This window comes from Vigna unguiculata, chromosome 9 (assembly GCF_004118075.2).
Source record: "Vigna unguiculata cultivar IT97K-499-35 chromosome 9, ASM411807v1, whole genome shotgun sequence".
Lineage (NCBI taxonomy): Eukaryota > Viridiplantae > Streptophyta > Magnoliopsida > Fabales > Fabaceae > Vigna > Vigna unguiculata.
Window position 1 is genome coordinate 4,082,614 of NC_040287.1, and position 12,628 is coordinate 4,095,241.

General features: G+C 30.7%; 2 protein-coding genes across 2 annotated transcripts; one reads left to right on the forward strand and one right to left on the reverse strand.

Annotated features, from left to right (window-relative positions):
* Window positions 1-4,463: 4,463 nt before the first annotated feature.
* LOC114162426 (protein TIFY 3-like) lies at window positions 4,464-8,281 on the forward strand. Its single transcript, XM_028046311.1, has 5 exons — window positions 4,464-4,792; window positions 7,129-7,234; window positions 7,354-7,522; window positions 7,672-7,729; window positions 7,833-8,281. The coding sequence occupies exons 1-5, from the start codon at window positions 4,650-4,652 to the stop codon at window positions 7,978-7,980; spliced, it is 624 nt and encodes a 207-aa protein (XP_027902112.1). The 5' UTR covers window positions 4,464-4,649; the 3' UTR covers window positions 7,981-8,281.
* Window positions 8,282-9,665: 1,384 nt separating this feature from the next.
* On the reverse strand, window positions 9,666-11,775 carry LOC114162427 (50S ribosomal protein L18, chloroplastic-like). Its single transcript, XM_028046312.1, has 3 exons — window positions 11,487-11,775; window positions 11,251-11,412; window positions 9,666-9,920 (listed from the first exon to the last, which is right to left on the reverse strand). Exons 1-3 carry the CDS (start codon window positions 11,661-11,663, stop codon window positions 9,771-9,773), a joined length of 489 nt encoding a protein of 162 aa, XP_027902113.1. The 5' UTR covers window positions 11,664-11,775; the 3' UTR covers window positions 9,666-9,770.
* Window positions 11,776-12,628: the final 853 nt, after the last annotated feature.

Consider the following 12,628-nt stretch of genomic DNA (forward strand, 5'->3'; position numbering starts at 1 on the left):
TTTAGTTGGTGACACCTTATCCAACCAAATCAAATTCCCCAAATCCACATGTTTCATACAAAAAGAGTAAAACATTTGTGTAACTTTTTGAGAAACAAAATTCAATTAAGCACATCCTCATCTTATTAACTATTTTAAAAAAATCACATAAATTAAAAAAAAAGAAAAAAAGAAAAACTCAAAGGAATATTTGTCCAGGTTGAATTAACAACAAATATAACTTTATTAGAGTATTTCTAACAAATTTAAATATACAAAGGTAAGTGAAATATAATCTTTTTATTTATTAGAATTTTATAATAACTTTGATTTTAACTTTAATTTAAATTTTCAAATTTTTACTTTTTACATTTTTTTTAAATTTAATTTATAAAACATTTTTTTAAATATGTTAATTAATATACAATTAAAAGTATTTGATCACATCAATGAAATCTTTACGGTTTTTCCTCTCACTTTATAATTTTTTTTTCCCTTTAAACAACATCATTTTTTACTCTCTTTCTATTCATTTCCTTCTTCTTCTTTTTTTTTCACTCTCTTAAATCTAGTCCCTAGTCCACTCCCTTAACTAAAAATTACTTAATTAAATATAACATTGTATCCACTATAAGAAAATTAAGTTATGATAAGTTAGTTATGATTGAGACCCTTCTACTATTTTCTTCTGGTTTTCATCAATCTCGAATGACTCTCTTTCTACTTTTCAAGCATTAAATTATAAATCTTTCGTCTGTCATATTTCATGAACAACATTATCCAACTATCATGACAAGGACCTTCTTATTTCTAATCAAATTTGTAAGAGGAATGATTTGATTTTTAAGTACCCACGCGGTCTTGAGTTATCTTTTGTTGGCATTTAGCTCTTAAAAGCTTCTCGTTTAACAAATTCATTGGTTTAAGCTTGATGGGGTTTATAATAAAATGGAGTTAGGCACATGAAGGAAATTTAATATCTCATGTAATTTGATATAAAATAATTACAAAATGTGTTTACTAAATCAGATATAAAATAATTATTCATAATCAATTTAAACCAAAAATTGTAAGATACGATGATAAAATAATTAACTTTTTTATAAAATTTATTTTATAATAATAGTATGTGAATTAAATTCTTAAAATATTGATTAAAGGATAATGATTACATTTATCAAATAATTTTCTTTTTTCAGAAAAACTAGGTTTTGACTCATATGCACAAGTTTTTTTTTCAAATATTTATTTTATATTAGATATTTTTGTATTATTCAAAAGCATTGTTAGGTTCGTTCAGTAGTCTTTAGTTACTTTAGTATTGTTGTTAGGTTTGGTAAAACTAATAAAACAAATGTAAAACCTAATGTGTCTTTTCAAAAATTTGAATAAAACATTTAATTCAATAGGTCTTTGCTTTTTTAGATTACACGTCTTCAATTTCATTTACCAAAACTCATTTTCAAAGTTACCGAGTGTTATGTAATATTGATAGTATTTGTAGTTTTTAATCGACGGTATTTGAGAACCGAAGTTCGATAAAGTTAATGACGAATCTTGACAATAAATCTAGGAGGACCAAAATAATATACTCAAAATTTACATATTTAATGATTGTCACTAATATGATAAAAGTACATAATTTAGTATTTGATATTGAAATCTTTTTCGATGTTTCTCTTTAGAAGTTAAAATTTTGAAGTTATATTTGATATGGATCTCATTTTAAAAAATAGCTTAAATATTCTAATATTTAAAGACATTTTTCTATATTATTTTCCAAATAATTAATATTAAACTTCTCACTAGTAAGTAACTCTTTCAATATTAAGAAATGACAAATCTAATTGAACCATTGGAGTTGAATCTGTCTTGTCTTTATTCTCACGTGTAGCTTCACTTTTATCACTCTTAAAGAATTAATATATTAATCTATGAACCACAATTAAAAACCAATAATAAAAAACCACATAATACATTACTTTTCCTTCTATATTCATAAAAAATAAATAAAAGACTCATGGAATTAAAAAAAATACTAACAATTAAACTAATGTTTCACTATCAAGTGAGACAAGGGGAATCACATTTATTTTTCAATGATGAAAGAGAAGATATAAGAAATTAGAGCAGAAATAATGAGTTTGTATCAAATTTCTTGTTTTTCTTCAAAAACAAAAGAAAACATGTGAAAATGAAAAACAAGTACAATCTATGAAAACTCAAAAAATAATAAAACTGAAAATAAATAATATATTAATACATTTTTTATTCTTTAATATATTCAATTTTATATTTTATTATTTATTAACATTATATATCATGCTTTATAGTTTTTTTACATAATTTAAATTTCATCAATTCTTATTACATTTTATATATAATTTAAAAAGAATTTGAAACATGAAGGGGGGCCATAACCCCCTCTTGTCACAACTATAATCCGCCCCTTGTTAGAGCATTGTATCGTGGAGAAAAAGATGTCGTCTTCTCCTAACCGAAGATATAGTTTCAAGTATATGCTCCAAAATTCTATCTTCTTACTACATCTCGGTGAGGTAAAGTAAATTTCATTCTTTGTCTTTCATTTTGATTTTTTTTTTGGATTTTATGTAATATGGTTGATGTTATTGTTTGTTTGTTTCAAATTTCGTAAGTGGTAGTTCATAAACATGATTTTTTGATGGATATGATTGATTTTTTGTGAAGTTTGATAACAATTTTGTTATTTTTATTGGAAAAGTTAGGTAATTTTTTGGATGCATGTGTACTTGTTTCAATGATATTTGTGTGCATGTGTGTGACATGAATTTCTTAATTTTGAATAAGGTTTTCTGGTTGAATGGGGAGTCAAACTATTAATGGAAATGAATTGCTTTACAGATCCAATGGGAAACATTTTTAATCTAGAATTTGAGGAATAGATTGATTTGCATATAATCTGATTTCGTTGAGTTCTATGATCTGAATGACATGCATTATATTTGTTATGTGGAGATTGATATTTTCGATTAAGGATTTTTAATATATGATGAGATGAGATCGAATATCACAGGATCGTAATATTGTTTCAGAGAAAGACTTAATATGGTCTAGATTTTTCTATTCTCTTAAGGTGAAGTTATGTCCTTCAAATATTAGGTTTCAATATTTTTGTTATTATTTTTTTCAGATTACGTTTATTTATTTTCATAAATCTAAATGAATTTGGTTATGTGAAAACAAGTTATAATTTGATTGGATGCATATTGTTATATATTTTGGAAGAAGAAGGTTGTTTATAGTGAGATATGGAATTGATTGATAATTGTTTAAAATTGTTTAAGTTTCAGTTTGATGTAAAATTGAGTGACATAATTGATTTAAGTGATGCAGTAAAAAATATGGTTAAGTACAAATGTAATGATAAAATAAATAATTTTTTTATAAAATCTATTTTATAATAGTATGAATTAAATTATTAAAAAATATTGATTAAAGATAATGATTACATTTATCGAATAGAATTCTTTTTCAGAAAAATATATGAAACTATTGGAACCTTCCTTTGAAAAAAAAAAGTTATGAGAATAGAAAACACCTCCAATATTGTGAAATAGGTTACGAATGATTACTGTATTGATTTGAGTAATAATTTAACTAACCATCCAACACCTCAATTCAAAAGAAAAAACTCAATATAGAATAGATAACTATTGTATATGTTTAAGCCAAATAATTTTATTTAATCATAACTACCCAATTATCCATCGAATATATTTAATTCCACAGAAAGACAAGTAATTTAAACATGTTTAAACTACGAATTAATAATACCCCTAAAAAAGATTAAATACAAGTCTACTTTTGCCAAGATAAAGTTAAATATAAATGTACGATCATGAGGCTGAAGTCCGAATTATTCTAAATTATTCTAAATAGTATTTATCTATAACAATATATAAAGGGAATTCTCCTTTTTGTGTCCACTTTTCAAAATACCGATTTTACCCTTTAAATATAATAATTTATTAAATTTTTAAAAATTGATCGTTACTTTTACAAACTTTTTATAAAATAAGATGTCTCTCTTCTTCTCTTCTTTTTTATTTATCAATGATTGTTCTTTTATTTGTTATGATATATTTCACTTTATTTTTAATAAATATAATTTTAATATATATTAACTTAATAACATTATAATATTATCGCCTACTAATATAATATCATGCATATTTAAAAAATACATACAAACAGGCGCGAAAGCGGTTTCGCGCCTGTGTTACGCTAGTTTATAATATAAGATTTTGAATATCAAATAAAAAGCAAATTAAATAAATAAACCAAAATGAAAACATGGTTGAAGTGAAAAGTCAGAGTAGGAATTTTCTGTGGGCCAGTGGCCATGTGATCGCAACTTGTGAGAGACGCAAACCAGAGAAACAACAGATAAAGCAACCAAATAAAGAAAATGAAAAACAAAAGCACAAAAAACACATGCTTCATTAAAAAAGTGCGCAACATCGATGGTTGGTCACGCCGCAGGTTACAGGAATCTACATTGCTTTTCTCGACGCGTTGAAAATTCCCAGACACGCTTCCCCAAATATTCATCCTTTTTCTTATCTCTTCCTTCTTCCTTCGCAGTTTCCCCTTCCCACCTTCTGATCTCTCTCTAGTTTTCTCCAACAATGGTTGGCTCTGTCACTGTCAAGTCCGAGGTTTCCCTTCTGGAATCTTCTCCCTCTCCTGTGGAGAAACCTGAAGGAGTTTGTTCCAACATGGATGAACACCACCTGGTCCAACCCAATATGAATGACTCCTCAACCAAGAAGTACGTTGCCAATAACTCTTCTGTCTCGCTTTCTTTGGATAAATAAACACTCTCTTCTCACAAAGTTCCTTCCTTTTTTGTTTTTTCTTTCATTTGTTGTATTTTTGCAATTACCCTTTTATGATCTAGGGCAATTTTTTTTTTTTATGGATGCTGATATGCCATGGATAAAGGATAAAAGAGTGGTTTTGTTTGCGTTAGTAAAAGGGTTTCCGTATGTGTGAGGTGAGATAGAGGACCCATACGGGTTTAGGTCATGTGTTGACATTTTATTGATGAAAATCTTAGCAATAATTAGAGTATTTTGTGTTGACTGAAAAGGGGTATCGTGATGCTGGATATTTGTATGATTGGAAAAAGTAACGGTAGGAGGGTTTCGATTTTACTTGCAGGTTGTAACCCTACCTTACGTTTTTCGATGAACTGAGAAAACTTTTTAATTGGACCCATCTTCTGGATTGGCTGAGTTATGTTTGCTAAGAAAGCTTTTGGGGTTTCATTTGGGTGATTATTTTTTGTCCTTTGCAAGAATGAAACTCTGGGAATTGGAAGAGGGAATGTTTTCTCGGGCATAGCAACCTAACCTTATTCTGTCAGGTGGAATCTGCTATGTAGATCAATTTGTACTGTGTGTCTCTATCAAAAACTATTTTTTTCATGAAAGAATTTGACATTTGATCATGTTTAATGTGTTCTCTTCAAATTTTGTTTGATCCACTTTACTCATATGAACCTCTGTTCATCCTCTCTCACAGAATCAAACAACCCCTTCTGAAGCAAGTTTCTGTGTTCTTCTCCTAAGCAGGCGCTGTTCCATTTTTCTGTCAGATGTATTCGTTGCTAGAATCCTAGTCTTATACATATACTTTTTTTGTTATTCACTCATTTAGCTTAATTCTGTTATATTCGCAGCACGTGTTATCACCCTTTTTTGTTCTCTAGGTGGAAATTTTGACTAACACTCGCACTGTAGAGTGTTGTGGTTTTCTTCAACTGTCTTGTAGAAGTTTTGCTTTGACTACGATAGGTACTTTATTATCATGAATTATACCTGAAACATTTCTTCATTGAATCCGTCTGGCTTGAATTGTATTCGTGAGGTCTCAATCACAATCACCCAATCACTTTGAAAGTAGACCTAAAATACCTACTTGTGGAACTTGTTTGTATTATATGATTTAAGATCTTCAATTTTCTCCATAGACCAACCCACCCCATGTATTTTTTCAACCCAATCTTACCCACTGTTATCCTACCCCTGTTTAATTAATAACCCTTTGCATCTCAAGTATAAAATTTCCTCTTTTTGGGCTTCTTTCAAGAATAAAATTTCTCAGCATCTTTTTGTGGCTTTTTTCCCTTAATTTTGGAATGAATATAAAAGTTATGCAGTACTTTAAAGTATACTGAATTATGTCCTTAAAGCATTCTAACGATTCTCGAAAACATCAATCAAATGTCTTCTCATTTCTAAGAAAACGAGTTGGGGCTATTTTACTGTTCACCAGGGACTCATTTTGAAGTCAGTGCCTTTGGTTTACTCTAGATTAAAAAGTCCTTCTTGCATTTATGTTTTCAATTTGAATACAAAATAAAAATCCATATATTCTATATTCACGAACAATTATAATTGTTTAAATATAAAAAATCCTAGGAAGCAATTGGGATTTAACCTCTGTTATTAGATAATCTAAAGATATAGGCCTCAAATCATCTCCCTGTTTCTTCTTGTGTTTTAGTCACACATTGTCTCCCAACAGAATACCCTTTTAGTTTGGATAAACTTAAAGCTTAGCGAAGTTTTCAATGCTTTGATCGATGAAATTCATCTGCACCTACATTCTCTTAAGGTGCAATTGAAAGGCTTTAATGTGCATCACCCTTTCTTAACAAGGGCGGTACTAAAGCCTATTCATATGTGTATTAACTATTATGGCTTGGGAATTGAACCCAGAGTCAAAGGCTTCCTAGCTACCAGCAATGTTCTTCAGCGACAATAATCAAGACACGTATTTAAGCTAGTATTTGGATCAGCTTGTGCGAAAGTGACTTTGATTTTGATAGTTTCTTGAAGGAGCTTTTAAAAAAAGAACCATTTCCGTTTGAAAAAACTAAAACAAGCATGCACTTATACTAATCTGTCTGGAGTTCAATTAAAAATATTAATTCTTGACACATCTCTTGATAAAAAGCTTATCACCTAAAAATTTAGGATTAAAGTATTGATGATTCTGGGAAGTCTAATATGCAATTTTCATCAAGTTCATCCTAACCAATTTGTTTACATGTGTGTTTGTGTTCGGTCGTATATTTATTTTTTATTATTTCTCTTTTAGGTCAGTGCCAGCCTCTGGACTTAATGCAGTGATTCCTAGTACAAACCAGCTTACCATCTTCTACAATGGGAGTGTTTGTGTCTATGATGGAATCCCTGCAGAAAAGGTATGCCCTTGCTGCACTTTTACATCACAAATGAATTTTGTTGCTGCTGTGCCTTCAATCCAATTTCTAACTTTACATGTTATGATGGAATCCTAATCAACCTTTTTGCATACAAACAGGTGCATGAAATAATGCTTATTGCTGCTGCTGCTGCCAAGTCTACTGAAATGAAGAAGATTGGGACCCAATCTACCCTCATTTCACCTGTTCCCACAAGGCCTTCTTCTCCTCATGGAATCACCAACAATGTTGCTGCCTCACAGAAGAATTCCATCTGCAGGCTGCAAGGTGATAATTTTCCTATTTTCATGCTAGATATAGAAATGGTAGTCTTAAATAATTGTCTTTTTATATTTACCATATAGCAGTTGCATTGTCTTCTATTTTAATGTGACAAACATTCAAATCTCGTGGCTTTTTTCATAATCTTTCTCTAGAATTTCCAATAGCACGCAGGCATTCACTTCAAAGGTTTCTTGAGAAGCGGCGAGATAGGTACTATCTACCTGCCATGTTTAATGGTGGTTTCTAATAATTGTTCAGTTTAGAGACTCCTATTTTGTTTATGGTCTTATTTGTATAATATTTTTGGTTAAAGGCTGGGTAGCAAAGCTCCTTATCCTTCCTCATCAACCACTAAAGTGGCTGATAACATAGAGAACAACTTCTGTGCTGACAATGCCCCAGAGCTGATTTCCCTGAATCGAGCAGAGGAGGAATTTCATCCAACTGTCTCTGCCTCTTGAGCATAACCAGTGTTTGTTCTATGTTATGTCCTGTGATAGTGTGGAAGATCATATATTTGCATGTAGAATCACATAAACTGATATAATTATATCCTTAGGTTCTGAAGTCTATAAATGTGTTTTATATGTAATGTAACATAGCTATTGAACCTGAAAGGGTCTGTAACAGTGTGTTTGTATCTGTGCACGTTTAGGAAGTATGCTGTGTTCTGATCAACCTATATTAAACTGTTGTTCCTGTATTTGATTATGTGGACAACTGATTATCTATTATGTTGATGTTCCACTTATATTTTTATGACATCTCTTAGCTTTTAATCCTTCATGTTTGTTTCTTGAGGAAAAGAATTCTAATTCAGTGGAAAATTTCTTTAAGTAGCTAAACAAGAGTGTTTTGATGTTTCTTGAATTTGTTTTATGTCATACAATTTTTGCAACACAGAATCTCCTAAAACTATTTATGAGCTTGCTACGGTAGTTATGAAGGCATTTGAAAACTTCTATACGGTGGAGTAGGATAAGATATTTTTGAGGTTAATGTGCTTGAATTAGATTATGAAAAATAAAAGTGGGGTAACAAATACAGGATTTCACATTTTTAGAAGACAAGACAAGAAAAGCAACAAAGTTTCACACGAAAGTAAAGTGTGATCCAAAATTGTTATATGAAAATATAGATATGTAAGTTTGAATGTAGTTTGATACCTAATTTGATACTAATGCATATTCAAAGTGTTATTTATACGAAATATGTAAGAATACTTTTTTCAAATGATAAATATTTTAAGATAAAAGTAGTGAGTTTGCGAAGTCATGCGTGGTTCTTAATACTTTAATTTAATAATCTCTTTAACCTATAAACGAATTAGTTTAGAATACGCACAGCTCTTTCAAGGAAAAAACTCAAAGTACGATAACTTCGATAAAAAAAAAAATTAGGATGAAAACAAATAGGAGAAATGAATGAAATACATAGAAAGAAAAAAAAAAGGAAAATTGACCAATGCAAACAAGTTGTAAGCTGTTAAGATTATATTCACTTCTATTTGAACTGATTCACCCAAAAACATAAGTGTTTTGGGAGCATGTAATCTTCTACGCTAATTCAGAGAGACTTTCAACTACCTCCACGTAGTTTCTGCTATCTTTGAAGCATTATCATCCTCTGTTCCAAGTTTCATAGACTTTTTGGTTCTTATCATAACATGTTTAAAAAATGAGTTCACTACTCTACTAGACTACTAGTAATCGCAAAAGCCTAATACCAACGAATAAAACTCACATAAAAAACATTATGTCATAAATATTTACCTTTGAATCAAAACAAGTTCATTTATCAGTGAGAATTTAGGTGAGAGCTTTTAGTAAACAAATTAATAAATTAGAAGTTAAAGTCAATGCAAAGATACAACTGGTTTAAAAAGGAACAAATTTTCGTAAACACTGGCTAAACCTAGTTATGTCCAGAAATTCAGATTACATGTCTTCTTTAACAGTATACTTGTAGCTTGAAATGATCGAGTCTCTTTCCAGTTTCCTGCTTTTGCTTTTTATAAATATATTACTGCTTTCTGTGAACTTATAAGAGTTGAATACTATATAATCATTATCAACATTTATAGGGTGACTAGAGGTAACAGTCTTCAACTAAAAAGAAAGCGATGAATGAATAAGAGGCATTGGGATGATATCGAAGTAGCTGGAAATGAGGAAAATGTCATTATAAAGAATTGTTGAAACCTCGGGTTACAAATTGAAACATGAAATACAAAGGACAGAGACTGCTTCATTTAGAAATCTAAGCCATGTTCACGAGCTGCTTCAGCAAGTGCTTGAACACGGCCATGGTATGGGTATCCCCCTCGATCAAAGGCTACCTTTGTGATCCCCTTCTCCAAACAGGACTTTGCAATGATCTCACCCATCTTTTTTGCTACTTCCTGAAACCAAAAAATTCAAAGGATCAGGACTATCATCATTCTTCTGAGGAAACCATGAAAAACCCACTGTTGGTAGAAGCTTTCGTTTCATATTTTGCATCCTGCTTTTAGTATGCATATACATTAACATATCCGAGAAAAATAATGAAACTATATGAACCCTGATGGCCAGTTAAAAATAATGTGTAAGTTATTACCATGAATCCATTGCCAGAAACTCATTACCAAACTGATGCAAAGATTGACAATAGAACCTTCAACTGCAACTGATGTAGCTGACTTACAATGATTATTACAAAGGACTCATGCATACTTATACTCAAGAACCCAGGGATTCCTTCTTCTTCTTGTCATTTTTGTTTCACTTGGTATCCCTAATCAATGGAAAGAAAAAAATCTTCTGGAATATGGTCACACACTGAAGTTGGGGTCCTTCCATAGTATTTTTTAACGGTACAGTTTCTACAATGTGACACTTGGAATTTACATCCAAGAAAAAGATCTTGTAGCTAACATCAAAAGGCATTGTATCCAGATTATTAGTAAACAGAGAGAAAGAAAATTGACGACAATTGCAATGACTTATGACAACATGAAGTCAATTGTGATACATCATTCTTTTAGAACCTAGCCATTGCCACGGGAATGTGAGGGCACTGAACAACATCTTTCAAACTGCATATCCTTTGCCTCTACTTTTACAACATCCACTCTTCATTCTTGTAATTTGTAAATACCCAAACTTTCACAACTCAATTATAAGTTATTAGACAGTTACTTCTTAACGTTTCTAACAGCATATAATCATGAACCACAAGAATTTTGACCCTCCCCCTGTTAGACATATCATCAAGTACCAGTTCAATACCACAACACAATAGCTGATTTTTGCCTCTAACATTTAAAATCCCCACTTTTCATTCTTGCATTTTCTTAATACCAAAACTTTCATCACTCAGGCTAACCCCTTTAAGTAACTAGACAGTTACTCTGCGATCATTCTAAACAAATATCCTAGTCATGAAATACACGGATTCTATCCCCTTCCCCAGTTAGACATATCAACAAGTAACTCTACAGCAACATATGTAGTTAGACAAGGGGATGAAAGTTCCGGTATGTAAAAAATGCCGAGACAAAAAAGGGGTTTTCAAAATCAAAGGCAGAAACAAAAAATTAGCAATTGGGACACCATTTGGGTCATCGGAGGTAATAAAACCATAGTCTTTCAATCAGAAAATGGGAAATTTATTAACTTCCTAGCCAATGCCGAAGACATTAGGCAGCAACAAAATCATAACAGCATGTAAGACATCTCTAAAGAACTCACAAGTGTGGGGCCAGCTGAGTAATTAAACTCTTCAGAAATGGTTTTCTGCATTGTGGAAGCCGAAGCAAGCGTGTGCATCGAGGTGTCATCAATCACCTGCACAGAGAGGTGCTTGTTGGACCGGAACACCGACAACCTCGGCCTCTCGGGTGTCCCTTCAATCTGACAAAGAAAAGGCTTCAACTTTAGAGAATGAAAACCGAAACTGGGGAAAGTGAGTGAGCGAGTGAATGAACCTTCTTTCTGATGCGAGTGTGGCGCGCAGTTCTGTCTTCCCTTCGGGTCCTGACTTTGGCTTCAACCACGAAAGATTTGGGTTTTGGTTGTGATATTGTGGATAAGGAAGAGGAAGAAGAAGAAGCAGAAGAAGGGAATCCGCAGGAATGAAGGAAGGAAAGAGAAGAAGCTAACATTGTTTCCAACTTCACAGTGATGACACACACCAACGTTTCTCCGGTTTATCGTCACCTTATCTTCTGCCACATTCACTTCACCTCGGTTTTTCTTTTCAAGCGTCTACTTCTATTTTTTTATTAGGATTTTTTAAAATTATTTGCTAGATTTCTGAATTATTTTATTTTTTATTAGGTTTTTGAAATATGTTTTATAATTTGGATTTGATTTTTATTTGAAACATTAGGTATAATTGTTGATAGTAAAAAGAAAACTAAAATAATATCTCCTAAAACTTTCTCCAATTATACTTATATTCTTCTTTTTTTTGTTATAATGTTCTCTTTCTTGTCGAAATATAAATATAAAGTTTTTAAATGTTAAAATACCTGTATGAAGTGATGTGAAAAATGTGTGAGAATAATATGATGTTTTTAAAACAAAGAGCAGGCTTGTGTAGAATTTTAAGATATGATTAAATAAGTTTCTTCACCATAAAAATTGGCTTGTTTTAAATTGGTAAATTTAAAGTCTTCTTTGGTTTTTTAACACTTAATATTTAATAAATATATTAATTTGACTATAATAAGATAAAAATATGTAAATTGAATTAATGATTTGTGAGGACGTCTGATTTCGTTGAATAAATAAAATTTATTTAGAAAGACCTTAAAACAAGTAGTTAAAAAATTTAAAAAATAGATGACAAATAAAGTTTTTTTCAAAATAAAACTTTTTATTAAATTAAAAAAAGTGAAATAGAAAATTTCCCTTTAAAATACATATGATAAATGATAGAAGTAATTAAAAAACCAAAAAAGTGAACAAAAAACGGAAAGAGAAAAAAGAGAAGAAAAAAATAAGTCTGGGCTCATTTTGTTTGGTCAAGCATTTCTGAAAGAGAAAAAGATAGAGAAACCTTTAGGAGGTTTCTTCCTACACCTCCAAAGAGTTTTACTACACCTCCAAAAGAATTTAAATTTCC

Excerpts from the sequence above, each read along its gene's own strand:
- LOC114162426 (XM_028046311.1), top strand. The coding sequence starts at position 4,650 with ATGGTTGGCTCTGTCACTGTCAAGTCCGAGGTTTCCCTTCTGGAATCT. Across the intron at positions 4,793-7,128 it reads AATGACTCCTCAACCAAGAA|GTCAGTGCCAGCCTCTGGAC; the intron begins GTACGTTGCCAA and ends TTTCTCTTTTAG. Across the intron at positions 7,730-7,832 it reads CTTGAGAAGCGGCGAGATAG|GCTGGGTAGCAAAGCTCCTT; the intron begins GTACTATCTACC and ends TTTTGGTTAAAG.
- LOC114162427 (XM_028046312.1), bottom strand. The coding sequence starts at position 11,663 with ATGTTAGCTTCTTCTCTTTCCTTCCTTCATTCCTGCGGATTCCCTTCT. Across the intron at positions 11,413-11,486 it reads ACACTCGCATCAGAAAGAAG|ATTGAAGGGACACCCGAGAG; the intron begins GTTCATTCACTC and ends TTTCTTTGTCAG. Across the intron at positions 9,921-11,250 it reads ACTCAGCTGGCCCCACACTT|GAAGTAGCAAAAAAGATGGG; the intron begins GTGAGTTCTTTA and ends TTTTGGTTTCAG.